This window comes from Nomascus leucogenys, chromosome 6, assembly GCF_006542625.1.
Source record: "Nomascus leucogenys isolate Asia chromosome 6, Asia_NLE_v1, whole genome shotgun sequence".
NCBI lineage: Eukaryota > Metazoa > Chordata > Mammalia > Primates > Hylobatidae > Nomascus > Nomascus leucogenys.
In genome coordinates this window covers 38,028,062-38,045,971 of record NC_044386.1, presented here as the reverse complement: position 1 = coordinate 38,045,971, position 17,910 = coordinate 38,028,062, and the positions used below count along the sequence as shown (strand labels likewise).

Here is a 17,910-nt window from a genome sequence, read left to right as displayed (position 1 = left end):
CAACAAACTTGAAAATCTAAAAGAAATGGATAAATTCCTGGATACAAAAAAAACTTACCAAGATTGAATCAAGAAGAAATAGAAAACAGACCAATTGTGAGTAATGAGATTAAATCAATAAAAAAAGTCTCCCAACAAAGAAAAGCCCAGGACCGGATGGCTTCACTGCTGAATTCTACCAAACTTTGTAAGAACTAATATCAATTATTATCAAGCTATCCCAAAAAATCGAAAGGAAACTTTTCCAAACTCATTCTACAAGACTACTATAACCCTGATACCAAAACCAGATAAAGATGAAACAACAACAACAACAAATCTACTACAGATCAATATCCCTGATGCAAAAATCCTCATCAAAATACTAGCAAACAGAACCCCACAGTACATCCCAGATATCTACTATAATTAAGTAGTATTTAATCCAAAGATGCAAGGATGGTTCAAAATACGCAAATCAATGTCATCACATCAACAGAGAGAACAAAACATATGATCACCTCAATAGTTGTGGAAAAAGTATTTGATAAAATTCAACATCCTTTCATGATAAAAACTCTCAAAAATTAGAAATAGAAGAAACTTAACACAAAAAAGGCCATATATGGCAAACCGACAGCTAGCATCATACTGGATAGAGAAAAGTTGAAAACTTTTCCTCCAAGGACTGGAATAAGACAAGGATACCTGCTCTCACCACTGTTATTCAGCATAGTACTGTAAGTCCTGGCTGGAGCAATAGGCAAGGAAAAGAAATAAATGGATCCAAACTGGAAAGGAGTAAGTCAAATTGTCACTGTTTGTAGATGACATTATCTTTCACAGAGCGAAACCTAAAGACTCCACCAAAAAAAAAGGCCCTAGAAATGATAAATGAATTCAGTAAAGTTGCAGGATACAAAATCAATATACAAAAATCTCTAGCATTTCTATATATTATCACGAGCTAGAGGGAAAAGAAATCAAGAGAGCTATCTATAAGAGCTACAAAAAAATACCTAGGAATAAATTTAACCAAGGAGATGAAAGATCTCTGCAAGGAAAACTATAAAACACTGACGAAAGAACTTGAAGAGGACACAAAAGAAATGGGAAGGCATCCTGTTTTTATGAATTGGAATATTACTGTTGTTAAAGTGACTCAGCTGCCCAAAGCAATCTACAAATTCAAGGTAATCCCTGTTAAAACACCAATAGCATGCTTTACAGAAATAGAAACAAAGCTCTAAAATTCATATGGAACCACAAAAAAACCTTAATAGCCAAAGCAATCTTGAGCAAAAAGAACAGGCCGGGAGTGCTGGCTCATGCCTGTGCCAGCACTTTGGGAGGCCAAGGCGGGTGGATCACGAGTTCAGGAATTCAAGACCAGTCTGGCCAACATAGTGAAACCGTATCTCTACTAAAAATACAAAAGTTAGCCAGGCGTGATGGTGGGCGCCTGTAGGCCCAGCTACTTGGGAGGCTGAGGCAAGAGAATCACTTGAACCCAGGAGGTGGAGGTTGCAGTGAGCAGAGATCGCGCCACTGCACTCCAGCCTGGGCAATACACTGAGACCCTGCAAAAAAAAAAAAAAAAAAAAAAAAAAGCCAAAGGCATCACACCACTACATTTCAAAATATACATGTTACATGTGTTACATGTTACAAAGCTATGGTAACCCAAGCAGCACATTATTGGCATAAAAACAGACACATAGACCAATGGAACCAAATACAGAACCCAGAAACAAAATCATGTATTTACAACCAACTGATTTTTGACAAAGGTGCCAAGATCATGCACTGGGGAAACAAGAGTCTCTTTAATTAATGGTGCTGGAAAAACTGGATATCCATATGCAGAAGAATGAAACTGGACCCCCACCACTCATGCTATACAAAAATCAACTCCAAATAGCTTAAAGACTTACATGTAAAATTCCAGAACTATTAAACTATTAGAGAAAAATATAGGGGAAAACCCTTAGAACGTTGATGTGAGAAAACATTTTATGAAAAAGACCTCAAAAGCAGAAGCAACAAAAGCAAAAATAGACAAATGGGATTATATCAAACTAAAAAGCTTTTTTGTACAGTAGAGAAAACAGTAACAGAGTGAAAAGACAACATACAGAGTGGAAAAAAAGTATTTGCCAACTATTCATCTGACAAGGAGTTAATATCCAGGATATATAAGGAACTCAACTCAACAGCAAAAATAAATAAATAATCCAATTTAACGGATTAAGCTCACCAGTGAACTTAATAAGACATTTACCAAAAGGAGACAACAAATATATTTTAAAATGTTCGACATCACTATTCATCGGGAAAATGAAAATCAAACTACACTGAGGTATCATCTCACCACAGTTGAAATGACTATTATCAAAAAGACAAAAAAATAACAAATGCTGGAAAGGATGTGGAGAAAAGGAAGCTCCTACACTGTTGGTGAGAATGTAAACTAATATAGCTCTTATGGAGACCAGTATGGAGATTCCTCAAAAAACTACAAACAGCACTGCCATATGATCCAGCAATCCCACTACTGAGCATACATCCAAAGCAAAAGAAATCGGTATACTGAACAGATATCTGCACCCCCATGTTTATTTGCAGCACTGTTCACAATAACCAAGATATGGAATCAGTCTGTGTCCATCAACAGATGAATGGATAAAGAAAACATGGTACACGTACAAAATGGAATACTATTCAGCCATAAAATAGAATGAAACCTTGTCACTGGAGAAACATGGATGAGCCTGGAGGATATTAAGTGAAATAAGCCAGAAACAAAAACATAAATACTACATGTTCTCACTCACATGCAGAAGCTTAAAAAGTTAATCTCATACAAGTAGAGTAGAATAAGGGTTACAAGAGACTGGAAAGAGTAGGGAAAGGGGAGGATAGGATGAGATTGGTTAAAGGTTACAAAATTACAGCTAGATAACAGGAATAAGTTCTAGTGTTCTATAGCATTGCGGGTCACTATAATTAACAATAATTTAGTACATATTTTCAAATACAAAGAAGAGAGAATTTTGAACGTTCCCAACATGTTTGAGGTGAGGAATATGCTAATTACCCTGATTTTATTACTATACATTGTATGTATCTAAACATCACTACGTACCCCATAAATATGTACAATTATGTGACAATTTTTAAAAACATAATTTTAAAAATCACCCATATAAAGCATATGTTAATACTTCATTCCATTGTATGAGAGAATAATAACCCATTGTATCATTCTATCACATTGTGTTGATTCATTCATCAGCTAATGAACATTTGGTTTGTTCCTACTTTGACCAGTATGAGTAATGCTGCTATGAACATTCATGTACAAGTTTTTGCATTGATACATATTTTCAATTCTCTTTCATATATACTTAGGAATGGAATTGCAGGATCTTATGGTAAATATATGTTTAATTTTTGAAGAACTCCCAACTATTTTTCAAAACAGCTGCACCATTTTTCATTTCCCCCAGTTACATATGATTGAAAATCAACTGCTCCACACCTTCATCAAAACTGTTTCTGTTCATCTTTTGGTTAAAGCTATTCTAATGGCTATGAACTGGTATCTCATTGCAGGTTTGATTTGTATTTCCTAATGAGTAATAACATTGAGCATTTTTTCACATGCTTATTAGTAATTTCCATATTTTTCTAAGAAATATATATTTAGATACTCAAATTATTTGCTCATTGTTTAATTGAGTAATTTGGTTTTTTTATTTAGTTCCAAGCATTTCTTGTATATTCTGGGTGTAAGTTCCTCATTAGATATGTGATTTCGAAATATTTTCTCCCATTATATGAGTTGTATTTTCACTTTTTTGTTGGTGTCCTTTAAAGCACTAAAGTTTTTAATTCTGGTGGAGTTCAATATATTTATTCCTTCTTTTGTTGAATGTGTTTTTAATGTCATATCTAAGAAGGCTTTACCTTACCAGAGTTCACAAATATTTAGTCCTATATTGTCTTCTAAAAGTTCTATAGTTTTCACTCTTAAATTTGGGTTCTATTATCTATTTTTATTAATTTTTTTGCATTATGTGAGAAAGGGGCCCAATTTCATTCATTTGCAGTATAACTATTAGGTCGTTACAGCACCATTCATTTAGGACTATTTTCCCCCATTGAACTGTCTTGGCACCCTTGTTGAAAATCAATTGACGATAGATGTACGGGTTTCTTTCTAGATGCATTTCTGTTCCATTGGTCTATATGTCTGTCTATCCTCATGCCACTACTACTACACTGTCTTGATTACCCTAATTTTGAAGTAAATTGTGTATCAGGAAGGTAATTCCTTGAACTTTGTCCTTCTTTCTCAAGATTTTCTTGGCCATTCTGGGTCTTTTGAATTTTAGAATTGGCTTGTGAATTTTTACCAAAAAAACGCAGCTGATATTTTGATAACGATAGTCTTGAATCTATAGATCAATTTGGGAAGTACTGCTATCTTAACAACACAAATTCTGCCAATCCATTAATATGGAATATCTTTCTATTCATTGAGATTTCACTTAATATCTTTCAACATTGTTTATACTTTTCAGTATATGAGTCTTAGACTTCTTCTGTTAAATAAATACCTGAGGATTTTATTCTTTGAGAGGCTATTGTAAATGGAATTGTTTCTTTAATTTTATTTTTGGATTGTTCATTGCTATTTGTATGGAAATACATTTGATTTTTGTTTGTTGATTTTGTTTCTGCAAGCAATTACTTTTGAACTTAGTATGCAATCTTTTAATAAAATTAAAATATACTTTCCCTGGTGGAAAAAATGGGAGAGTTAGTATGTATTGCTTCCTCTCATAGGGCAGGCCAGGCCTGTGCTAATCACTATTAATTTCCACAACTACTATAAAAAAGCAATTAGCTCCATTTTCAAGTGAAGAAACCATTTCAGAAACTGAAAAGCTGTGTGTGTGTGTGTCTGTGTACTTTTACATGAACACAATTTTATTGGTAGAGAATTGACAAGTATTTATATTAGCCTTACTTTCTTTTCAATATTCTAACATCACTTTACAACTTTCAAACTATCCTTGCTCCTCTTTGATCGAAAAATATTGTGTCCATCGGTTAGAAGTGCCTGAGTAATTGATCGAATTTTCTACTTTAAATCCAAATGTCTAATAGATCGCAAAAGCCTCGCATAGTGAACTGCTTCTTGATTCCCTCACAAATGAATGAGTCTATTTATCTTTTTTTCAGATCTTTGTGATAGTTACAAAACTTAATATTTCAGCTCTGGTAAAGGTGGTGCCTTTCAGGTACATTTTGTCTTGTGAGTTAATGCCATAGAAGTACAAGGGAAACAGACATGTAAGTGGTCGATGACATTCTTGAGGATGTTTAGAGCTCCCTTGAGCCCTCACAACTATCAGAAGGGATGGGTGTACTGAAGGGTCATGAGAAGGGAAGGGTATTGGTGCTATTCCTTCTGCTACATGGAATTTTCCAGTGATATTCTGTAGAACTACACTACATGTTCTATGAAAGACAAGGTTATTTGGTCAAATGTATTTGGAGACTGACAATTTATATTTTTAAGGCTGTGACATGACCTGTAGAAAACAATTTTTATAATCTATGTAATACAGCATTACCAAACTGTTTGACAAAAAGAAAACACTTTTTTCACAGAATACATATCAATATCTCTTAGAATTTGGAAAAGTATTAGCATCTTGGAGAAGTTTTTTTATCTATAACAAAATAACCTCTTAAATACTTGATTTATGCTAAGCTAATTTATCTCTATGTGCCTCAATGTCCTCATTTGTAAAACAGGTATAATAATTATATCTACATCATATGGTTATAATAAATATGTTACTATTAGTAAAGCACTTAACCAAGTTAATATTTGTAAATCACTTACTATTGCTTGGCTTATAGTAAGTAGTATATAAGCATTTGTTAAATAAAACATATTTTAAATATTATAGTCAGTTATTAGTAAAACTATAATATTATTACAATTGCATTAAAATATTGCTGTTACTATTTTATTATGAGCTATTAGAATTCCACTCAGAAAGAAGTGGACCTGGAATAGCATTTATTATATAATAACTTATTTCATAATCTGCTTCCAAACTTTGCACTGGCTTTGTAAGTCATAAAAAATTATAAATCCAGATTTTATTGTATGTTGAAAGCCAAGAACAATTAAGTAAGTGGAATAGGAGAACCTAATAGAGCCAGAGAAGCTGAGTTTGGGCTTTCCAGCTTCTTTGCATGCCTCACCATGGACTAGGAAAAAAAAGCGGAGGTGTGGGGGGTTCCTTCAAGTCATTTGTCTTGAGTCAAAAAGGTTTAGAAGAGGAATTCCTTTCATATAACTAAGGTAAATTTTCAAGATTGCTCTACATCTATTGAATTCCTGAAAATTACTTTGTTTCTAGGTTTCATCTTCTGGCAGGAGAGCCCAGAGGAGAAGTCCTTGATAACTCTTTCACTGGAGGAATATGTAAAACTGTCAAAAGCAGTAGGACAAGTAATCCATACCGTGTTCCGGCCAATCTGGAAAATGTCAGCTTTGAGGTATGACAGCCTAGCACGGTGGCAACTCCAGCACTGTCAGTGATTATAAGCTAAATTTCTCATGCAAAATTAGTGATGAATGAAGGGACAGAATGAAAAGGTGGTGAACAATTTTAATCACCTGTTATGTGTTTGTATTTTATCCATGCACACACAATGAGGCCAGTGTTATCATCAATTTACAGATGAAAAAACTAAAGTAACTAATTTTCCAGAAGTCAAACAGCTAGCAAGAAGTGAATTCAAGATTCAAGGCCAGGTTTTCCTGATTCGAGTCCATGCTTTCTCCAGTGAATATTCAGCTCTAAAATAGCTCCACAAAGATAAAGAGTTTGATTTCTTCAGAATTTTCTCCTAACCTAGTTAGTGCTCTTAGATAACCATGAAATATAGACTTTTTTTTAAAGTGCCAGGCTCATAAGAAAAATCATGATGAGTCAGTCTAATGAGATAGTTCTGCTTACTTTTCTTCCTATTTTATTAGTTGGTTTGGTTTATTTGTTTCTTTTAGTAAATTATAATAAGCAGCATACTACCTACTCTCAGAATGTAACCGATGCTTTATACATAAGTGTTCTACTCGTTGCACTAAAGTGAGTAATCTGCTTCTTTTAAATTGTGATAAGAACAGAAAATACACGGTTTTAATGGTGACGTTCATGCATAGAAATTTGACAAGCTAGAGAGAATTTCAGAGTTGTAATTATTTCTGAGAACCACTTTATGGGTAATATGAGTTCAGCAAAAAGTCATTTAATCCTTCCTTTAAAAAGACCTTTATATACATATAAATATAGGCATTTTCCAATTCGATTCACTCAATTTAAAACCATCTAATATATGCTAATAGGTGGGGAATGTCTTTGGGAACTAACCGTCAAATTTGAATACCTCTGGGAAGACTGATAATACTGCTCTTAAGATGTATTGTATTTGAACAGGCTTTGTAGACAGAGCTAAAACCTAAACATTTATATCGTTCTGATGGAAGTTGCTTTCCAGTTCCAAAACAACCAATCCACAAGTTTACTTTCAAAATACGGTCATTTCACAAAAGCATATTGCCTATATTTTCAGCAAACATCTATTTCATGTAGTTTTACAAGTAACAAATTAAAGGAAGTATATGAGACTGGAGCAAATTGAGGCTTAGATAACACTTCATACTTATACGATACTTTAGAGGCTTCAAAGTACTTTCGTATATTGCTTTACTTGATTCCCGTAACGACCTCCCCAGAAAGGTAGAAAATTGTTTACATCCACATTACTAACAGAAAATTTAGGCTTAGTAGGGTGTGGTGGCTCACATCTGTAATCTCAACACTTTGGGAGGCCAAGGGGGTGCAGATCACTTGGGTGTCAGGAGTTCAAGACCACTCGGCAACATGATGAAACCCTGTCTCTACTAAAAATACAAAACTTAGCTGGACGTGGTGGTGCACACCTGTAGTCCCAGCTACTCAGGAGTCTGAGGCATGAGAATTGCTTGAACCCAGGAGGTAGAGGCTGCAGTGAGCCGAGATCACACCACTGCACTCCAGCCTGGGCGACAGAGTGAGACTCTCTCTCAAAAAAAAAAAAAAAGAAAAGAAAATTTAGGCTTATTGAAGTTAAACAACTTTCTCAGAGTTATACAGCAAATAAATGGCACAGAAAAATAAGAACTCCTGGCTTCTGGCTCTTATAGTCGGGGGCGGCCTATGTTAGATGAGACATTTGTAGTTTATCAAGAAAGACAGTAAAAATCCAGGCAGTGGGTTAAAAGTCTGAGCACCTTCATAAACTATCAGTTAAAATGTATCCCCCATGAAGTTAGACAATGATGTGCTGGAGCCAGCTCTTTGAGTTCACAAGAGTCAACGGTTAACTTTTCAGGAAGTTTGGAATCCAATTGTGAAACACAGACTTTTTTTTTCTTTTTCAACTTTCATTTTAGATTCAGGGAATACATGTGCAAGTTTGTCACCTGGCTTTATTGTGTGATGCTGAGGTTGGGGGTACAAATGATCCCTTTACCCAGGTATTGAGCAGAGTACCCAACAGTTTTTCAACTTTTGCCCTTCTCCCTCCCTTCCCCCTCTAGTAGACCCCAGTGTCTGTTGTTGCCATCTTTACGTCCATGAGTACCCGATGTTTAGCTCTCACTTATAAGGGAAAACATGTAGTATTTGTTTTTCTGTTCCTGTGTTAATTTGCTTAGGATAATGGTCTCCAGCTGTATCCATGTTGCTGCAAAGGACATGATTTCATTCTTTTTTATGGCTGCTAGTATTCCATGGCACATATGTACCACATTATCTTTATCCAATCCACTGCTGATTGGCACCTAGGTTAATTCTATGTCTTTGCTATTGTGAATAGTACTGCGATAAACATGCAAGTGCATGTGTCTTTTTGGTAGAACAATTTGTTTTCTTTTGGATATGTACCCAGGAATGAGATTGCTGGGTCAAATGGTGGTTCTGTTTTAAGTTCTTTGAGAAATATCCAAACTGCTTTTCACAGTGGCTGAACTAATTTACATTCCCACCAACAGTGTATTAGCATTCCTTTTCTCCACAGCCTTGCCAACATCTGTTGTTTTTTTGACTTTTTAATACTAGTCATCCTGACTGGTGTGAGCTGGCATCTCATTGTGGCTTTGATTTGCATTTCTCTGATGATTATTGATGATGAGCATTTTTTCATATATTTGTTGGTCAAAACACAGCCATTATTAAATATCAAATATATTATCTCACAGGTAAACACATTAAAAACAAAGATTATAATTACTCAAAATTGGTCACTTTTCAATTATTTGGCTGCATTTTACCATTATCCATGCTTTTGGGGTTATTTACATCTATTGGATCTGCATTATGAAAATACTTTGTAATTTGCCACTGTGCATCTCTTCCCAATATGAATTCAGGGCATCACATAGGTAGCTTGAAATCAGCCATGGTAGGAATATATACACAGTGGAAAAGGAAAATGCTATAGTAAATCAGGGCTTTCTTCCCCTTCCCAGAGAGCTAGTTGTTAAACATTTACTAACAGATCACCGGGATAACCCACAAAGCTTGATAACGCAAGCCAGAATAACAAGTTATATGAGGAAATACAGCCTGAAAATTCTTTTACAGCAGATTAAACTCATTTCCTTATCAATGTAGCTCTAAGACTTGTCCAACCTTATGAAGCTACCTGAGCTAATCTTTAACTCTATGCCATAGTGGTATGGTTGAAGTCATAGTGATATATGGCTGAAGTCATAGTGATATTGCTGAAGAAGGTCATAGTGGTATCTCTTCAAACAAAAATTTGGGAATGACTAGAGTCGAGGTCACGAGCTATTGGTTTTCTTTTAACTGATCTCTGTATAACTTCATTCTTTAGGCATGCTTTTAGCAGACAGTTATGCAAACCTAAGCTATACCTTATTGAAAACAATAGAGGAGGAGAAATTCAGCAGGCATCTCGCTTCCCTTCTTTTGTAGTTTTGTAGCTTATGAAGATAGATGAAATAATGGGCTGGCTGGTACACAAAGATTAAAGAGGCTCATGAAGGGAAGAGAAGGCAACTGGGCAGGGAGTTAGAAGACCTTAGAAAAACTACAGGACAGATGATGGAATATAGACACCAGACATAGCATTTTAATCAAGACAAGGTAGGTTACACTGCAATATCAATACTAAGATATCAGTGTCTTAAAACAGTGTCACTCATACTGTACGTTCCACTGATAATAGTCACTTAGAAAGCAAGGGACTTAAGGGATTCTGCTCTGACACATCCTGACTGGTGTGATGATGAATTGCAAAAAAAAAAATAAAAAGCGGGGGGGAAGTGACATATTGCCCATCAACTCTTAAAGTGACAGATACCATTTATATTTACATTTTATTGGCCAAAGAGAGTAGGGAAATGCATGCTTTTTATGTGCCCAGAAAGAGACTAGAGTAGTTGTAAACAGCGTAATGACTAACACAAAGGTCAATCAAGAGTTGATCAGCACTGGGGGCTTGGTAGCAGGCAATGGGAACCCAACCTCAGAAACTGATCCTGAAGTCGGATTCATCTCTTGAAAAAGTATAAAACAAGGTGGGACTTGGTTATAAAGAACAAGCCCAGTTGTCAGAACTGAAAAGTATCTTAGACTGCACACTGCATCAAAATCACAGACATGCTAAAAATAACCTTCATTGTTTATCACCCTGTTAAGTCTCAGCTTAGGTGGCATTTCCTTGAGGGAGGGTTTCCTGATATTGCCTCTCAGGGTCTTATATTTCCTGTGGGATTCCACTGGTCACACAATACTTACCTCATTAAGTGTTGGTGATTATCTCTCTCTAACTAAACTATTAACCCCTCAGTGCAGGAAATGACACTATTCTTTGTTCTCTAGCAAAATGTGTCATCAATAAATACTGGCTGAGTGCATAAATAAATAAATCATCATTTCGTTAGATATCCACAAGTCACTCCAGTATTTCCTAAATAATGTTTTATTTTACATGGATTTTTCTCTAGGTACAAACTGCAGAAGATGACTTGAAAACAGATTTCTACAAGGATTTAACTTCTCTTGGACACAGTGAAAATCAACACGGTTCATACTCAAGTCAGGACGGGAGCTCTTTCAGCGTACCAATTTTTTATTCCTCAAAGAGAAGTGAAAATATCAACCATAATTCTGCCTTCAAACAAGCCATTCAAGCCTCTCACAAAAAGGTATCAAAAATGGTTTCCAACCTTTTATTCTTTCTTGAAAATTAACACTAATTCCAGTAATCATGCAATAAGAAGGGGAGAGTTTTGATATTGTACCAGTATGACTTCCAATACAGATTTAAATAATTTTCCTATTTTTGTTATATCTCACTTCAAAAGTTATAGAAATATTATGTATATTAATGGTTCCATTTTGCATGCATTTGACTGTTATTGTTATGTTTTTTATCTTCACTTTTTCATATTGTTTTAGGTGTGCTTCTTATAAACTCCATATAACAGAACTTTGGCCTTTCATGTAATATGACAATCTGTATTTTATATTTTTGTTATATTTTATATACATATTTGTACAGATGCATATATTTGTACACATATACAAATACATATATAAAATATAACAAAATGTGTATTTTGCTACATTTATGTAAACACACACACATTTACCTATCTCCATTTTTTTCCTCTTATATTCCTTTTCTTGAGATCCCTGTTCTCATTCAGTTGCCTTTTTTGTTTTTTTTTTTTATTTTCCTCATATAGGACACTTGCAAGGTAGATTTGCTAAATCTTTTGTATCTAACATTGACTGCCTTTTCCCTGAGCAATAAATATAAAGAATATCCTGACTGTATCATAATCTTCTTCTCTTGATAGTAGATGTTATTCAACTGTCTTCTAATTTCCATTGCTGTATAAGAAAAATCACATTCACAGCAAATTTTTTCATTTTCTTTTCCCTGCTTGAAAAGTTACAATTTTTTTTTGCACTTGGAACTTAGGGTATGTCTAAGTATTGGACTTTTCCTGTTAATCTTGCCAGGGACTTAGAGAACCCTTTTAATATACAAAGCTACAGCTTCCCCTGTTAATTATTCTTCGTATGTTCCTTTTTCTCCTATTGTTTTCATTTTAAATCTCTTAGATATGTCTCACAGTGCTTAAATGATTTAGAAGACAGATTTCTATCTGAAATTTTTAGACATTTACAAAGATATTTTAAAATACTCTCTATTGCTCACTACAACCACCACTCTAAGTAGCATTTGCTCTTTCCCAAGAGATGAATGAGGAGAATGAGCCCTGAATCATGGAACTACAGAGGGAGGAGATAGAGGTACCAATGTTAGAGTTAATGAGATCAGCAACTGGAGGCCACCATATTACGGTTGCTCCTACTTTTATCGTATTGCTCTTCTACTTTTATTTAGTCAACCATTTATGCACTTACATAAATATAAGACCTAAAGCACTGTATGGATAATTTTCCCAAGTATTTCATTTATCCTCAAAAAAATTGTAAGAGATTATCAGAGTCAATATTTAAACATCATTTTGCAGATGAATAGATTGAAATTCATATATGCATTGTTAATTCAATAAACATTTATCAAATACCTACCATGAGTCAGGCACTAACTAAAGTCCAAGAAGCTGAGTGACTTCCAGTGATCTTACAGTAAATAAATGCTAGAGTTGGGAACTGAAATCAGTTTGTCTTATTTTTGCTTACTTTTCTTATTCATTGCATAACACTTCAAGATATTCGACTCTTTATTCATTCATTTATTTATTCATAATTTTAGCAAAATACGGAAACAATACAGTTCTGGTGATATGGACATGTAAAAATGACAATGAAATAGATTCATTTTATGTGTAAATTATATATAACATATATATTTTATATATATATATAAAATTTAGTTTAGAATGGGCTGTGGGTCCTATAGTGCCCTCCAAACTTAACAAAATATCTTTGTAAGACAAGATAGTATCAGAATTTCTTGTAAGTAAAAATACACATCTCTAGCACTTTCCTTAATCTACTGATTCAGAATACCTGGGATTGGGCGTGGGAATATGGCCTTTATTATTTTTGGCTTCCTAGCTCAGTATAATATAGCATGCAGGATTGGAAATAACTGCTTATAAACATAGTCAAAGATGAATGGAGATAGACATGTTTGTATGAGACATAGGTACAGTCCTATGTCTTGCTTCACATATGTGATTTATATGTATTTCAAATATGCTAGAGAACATTTGTAAAACCCTTATATGTAGATAAACAGCTATTGTTTGATCTCCTAATAGTCTGTCCCAAAGTGAAAAAATTTAGAGCTATTTACAATATCAGGTTGGAACATATTAAACTACTGTTATTCAACCATTTTTGATTTACAAAATTTTTAGCATCGCCGGGGATGGTGGCTCATGCCTGTAATCCTAGCACTTTGGGAGGCCAAGGCGGGCAGATTGCCTGAGCTCAGGAGTTCAAGACTAGCCTGGGCAACACGGTGAAACTTCATCTCTACTAAAATACAAAAACTTAGCCAGGCGTGGCGATGTGTGCCTGTGATCCCAGCTACTCAGGAGGCTGACACAGGAGAATCACTTGAACCAGGGAGGCAGAGGTTGCAGTGAGCTGAGATCGCACCACTTTACTCCAGCCTGGGCGACAGAGCAACAACAACAACAAAAAAATTGTTAGCCTCATGTAGTTTAATCCAACATCATTACTGTCATCTTTGATTAGGTCTGAACAGAATTAAGGAATTTCAGTCTAAATAGGAAATGAGGCTGGGCGCAGTGGCTCATGCCTGTAATCCCAGTGCTTTGGGGGACTGAGGTAGGCAGATCACCTGAGGTCAGGAGTTTGAGGCCAGCCTGACCAACATAATGAAACCCTGTATCTACTAAAAATACAAAAATTTGCCAGATATGGTGGGGGCCTGTGGTCCCAGCTACTTGAGAGGCTGAGGCAGGAGAATCGCTTGAACCCAGGAGGCAAAAGTTGCAATGAGCCAAGATGGCACCACTGCACTCAAGCCTGGGTGACAGAGCTAGACTCCATCTCACAAAAAAAAAAAGAAAGAAAGAAAAAGAAAAAGAAAAAGAAAAAAGAAAATACTACCGAAGCCTCTCTTAGTCTTCAAGTAGAGAAAACAAGATACCACAAAACTGAAAATCAATCCAAGCCTTTCAGTAGAGCATAAAGCTTTAGTTGTTTCGTCAATCACAGATCAAACGAGACATTTGTTGGACAAACAGTCTGTTTCCAAGCAAAATACCAGGTAACTCAGTCAGGTTCAGTACTTTCCTGATATACTTTACAAAACTGAAACCACAACAATATTATTAAATAAAGCAAGACCTCACACATTGTTGAAATAGATTATATGTGGTTTAATAACCTATAGTAATGTATTTTTTAATCTAAAATAGCCAGTTTCAGGTATCATGAACCAGCAAGTAGAACACCATGGAGGTGATTGTGGTGCTAAGTTGAGCTACCAAAGTTTAACTTGTATTTTCCATGACTGAGAACTTAAAGCAACCTGGAAATTTTGAACCTTCCAGAACGGGCACTTCAGATACTCAGGGAGTGAGTGTGCTTTTTATTAAAAGTACAAGGGCTCTCCAACTTTTGAAAACTATGGTTCTATGACAAAATTCAAGTATTAAACTTAAAAATAGAATTAATGAGCACTTCCTAAAATGGAAGTTCCACAAAGGCACAAACTTTGTCTGCCTTCTTCACTTCTGTATCTACAGCATCTCAGATAGGTAGGCAATAAATGTATAGCAGGCCAGAAGGTAGAATGAAGGAAGAGAGGGACAGGGAAAAGGAAAGAGAGAAGGAAGATTAGTGCTGATTCTTTTTCAATCCTTGGGATTATTTTTTTTCTTTTGTGTCAGCAGCCACCTTGAGCCATACTTATAGCAAAGACGAATATGGTTAATAATTAACAGTTATAATACATTATTTTGCTAAAATATGGTCCTTACTCTGTTACTATTATTACAATTTGTTAAAATTTAGAGATCAGATAAAGTATATAAAAATTTTTTAAAACAATATACATAAATACACTTATAAACCTCAGTGGCTATGTAGAAAAATCATCTGAGGAAATGAGATTTTAAGCATAATATCGACCAGCTAATTCTCAATTAAACTGACACAAAAAGAAATGGTAAATAAATAAGTTTGTAAACAAAATAATCTCATATATTTCTGCATATGGGTAGAGGAGAGAGAATATAAATAATTTTACTTAATTTCACCCACTAAGTAATTTAGAATCAGCATTTTGGAGTTGAAAGGAGGTGTGAAGTGTTACCAGGTGCAAGCCCTCATCTTACCATTTGACAACTGAAGTCTAGAGAATCGAAACGCTTTTTCCAGAATGACAAAGCTGTAACTTGAATCTCACTTGCATAACCTCCATCTCAGTTGCATAACTTCCAGTTCAAAATGCACACAATTCTTTTTCAATTATTCACATTAGCAAATATTCTAAATAAAAACTCAGTAGAAATGCAGCCATGATTGGCAATCAGGAGAGAAAGATGACTTTTTTGATCACTGATTTCTTCTTTCTTAGAGAACACGTGTCCCCATTACACAGTTTACATTATTGAGATAATCTTATCTGTTTTGCACATTGGACATTGGTATTGGCAAGCAAAATGAAAATTATAATTTCGTATGTGAGAACATGCAATAGAGAGGGAGAATTATTGTAATACTATGGTGGGAATGAAACTAATGATAAATCAATGACATTTAAATGCTTGGTACTTCAAACTTTCATTACCTTTAATCATCTTTTTACTTCTTTCTTCCATTTAGGATTCTAGTTTTATTAGGATCCATAAAGTGATGAAAGTCTTAAACTTCACAACGAAAGCTAAAGATCTGCACCCTTCTGATGTCTTTTTGAAAGCGCTTAACCATTTGCCTCTAGAATACAACTCTGCTTTGTACAGCCGAATATTTGATGACTTTGGGACTCATTACTTCACCTCTGGCTCCCTGGGAGGAATGTATGACCTCCTTTATCAGTTTAGCAGTGAGGAACTAAAGAACTCAGGTAACTTTCTTCAGTCTTCACTCTTTTTAACTGGTATGATAGCATGTGGTACATTTTTCTCTTACTCTATCATTTTAATTATTCTGCTTTGACTTTATTTAGATCCTGCTTTATTTCCAAAATGATATGAAGAATGATAAAAAAACATACACATTCAAATAAATAAAACAAAAATAGAAAACTAAGACCAAAAAATAAAGAAAAATAAGTATGCTTAACCACTGTGACTTTAGGTATCATATTTGTCTCTAAATTTCCTAACATCTGGGAACATCATAAGCTTACACAGTAGTGGTTACCCAAAGAGGAAGATGCATGCCAATATCTCAAGGGAAACAAAAGTTTGTACTGGCACTAAATTCTAAAATATAATTTATGAATAACATTTTTATAGGATATAATTTCATAAAGCAATACCTTATAATGAATTAAATAGCAATTTTTTCTTGTAATAATTTTAACTAAAAGCCAAGATGAAACATATGATGAAAGAAAACTTAGAAACTTGACAAGCGACTAAGCTAGAGTGGGCCAGATGAGCACCTACTGGCAATGAAACCTGAAACTAAATGCAAAAGATTTGTGTTATTGTAGGCTTTCCACACTGCCTGCATGCTTTATGTTTCCTTTCAGTTATCTTTTCCACTGGAGCAACTCTTGCATGTGAATTTGATGTCTTCTGCTACTGCAAATACTATCAACACTAATGCTGAGCAAAAGTAATTAGGGGAAATCTCTGCTCTTTGACTTGGTTTTGTCTCACCCTCAGATGAAATTATTCTGGTCACTTCTGCTATAGCCCAGACAATAATTTCCCACTTGATGAGTATAATCCTCGTGCATTCAGAGCAGAGCCCCTAGATGCTTAGGGATCAGGTCAGTTAAGAACTGAGTGAATCTTTAATCAACTATTCATCCTTTAAAGAGTCAAAGCCCCATAACCAAAATGAAGAGTGATGAGTTATACTTTCCTACAGAAACCTTCTCACATTCCATCTCTTTCTCTGTAGAGGTGGAGACTGACAGTTACATATAACGAAGGAAGGAAAAGGAGTTTGGGATGTGATAGGAAATTCAAAATAAATACCCATGCATATCCATATATACATGCACGCACACAGTACATACATACACACACATACACTGTATATATGTATTGACAGTGTGTCTATATATGCATATGTATGTGTGTGTATATATTCAGTAAGATGTATTCTGGATGTGAGGATGATCTAGCTGTGACATCTGTCACTTCATTGATCGCCAGGGTTGATTTGGCTGATCTGGCTGGCTAGGTGGGTGTCCCCTTCCTCCCTCACCACTTTATGTGTGTCCCTCCAAAGCTGCATGCTCAGTCAAAGAGGATGACCACCTCCAACAGAGGAGGACTGGTCTTAGGTTAAGGGTATATGAGTAGCTGCACTCCCCCGCTGGAACATCCAAACAAGCTCTCAGTAAGATGTATTCGATATTCTTATACTCAATAAGTTTATATGTAATAATTTATCTGTAAAATTTTAATTGTGGTTAAAATGAAGCACACCCAGGCAGAAATGACTTCTCAAGAAAATGAAGTTCTCCAGTTCATGTGCTTACCTGGCTTTCCCAACTCTCTAGATAAATATATATTCTGGCCTCTTCCCTTTTCTTTCCTCCTATTCTGTCTCCCTTTACCTCAGCATAACATGAAACTGAAGTATAGATTTAATTTTTGTATGCTTTATCCAATAAGAATTATATCACCTG

The 17,910-nt window shown here is 35.0% G+C and overlaps 1 protein-coding gene across 2 annotated transcripts in view; it reads left to right on the top strand.

Moving 5' to 3' along the window:
• The window catches only part of C6 (complement C6), a 115,615-nt gene that overhangs the window by 64,249 nt on the left and 33,456 nt on the right, over positions 1 to 17,910 (top strand). For both annotated transcript variants that reach the window (XM_003274386.3, XM_003274387.3), the window contains exons 6-8: positions 6,426 to 6,564; positions 11,084 to 11,284; positions 15,924 to 16,164. In XM_003274386.3, coding sequence (XP_003274434.1) covers positions 6,426 to 6,564; positions 11,084 to 11,284; positions 15,924 to 16,164 — 581 coding nt within the window. The remainder of the gene's footprint in view (positions 1 to 6,425; positions 6,565 to 11,083; positions 11,285 to 15,923; positions 16,165 to 17,910) is intronic.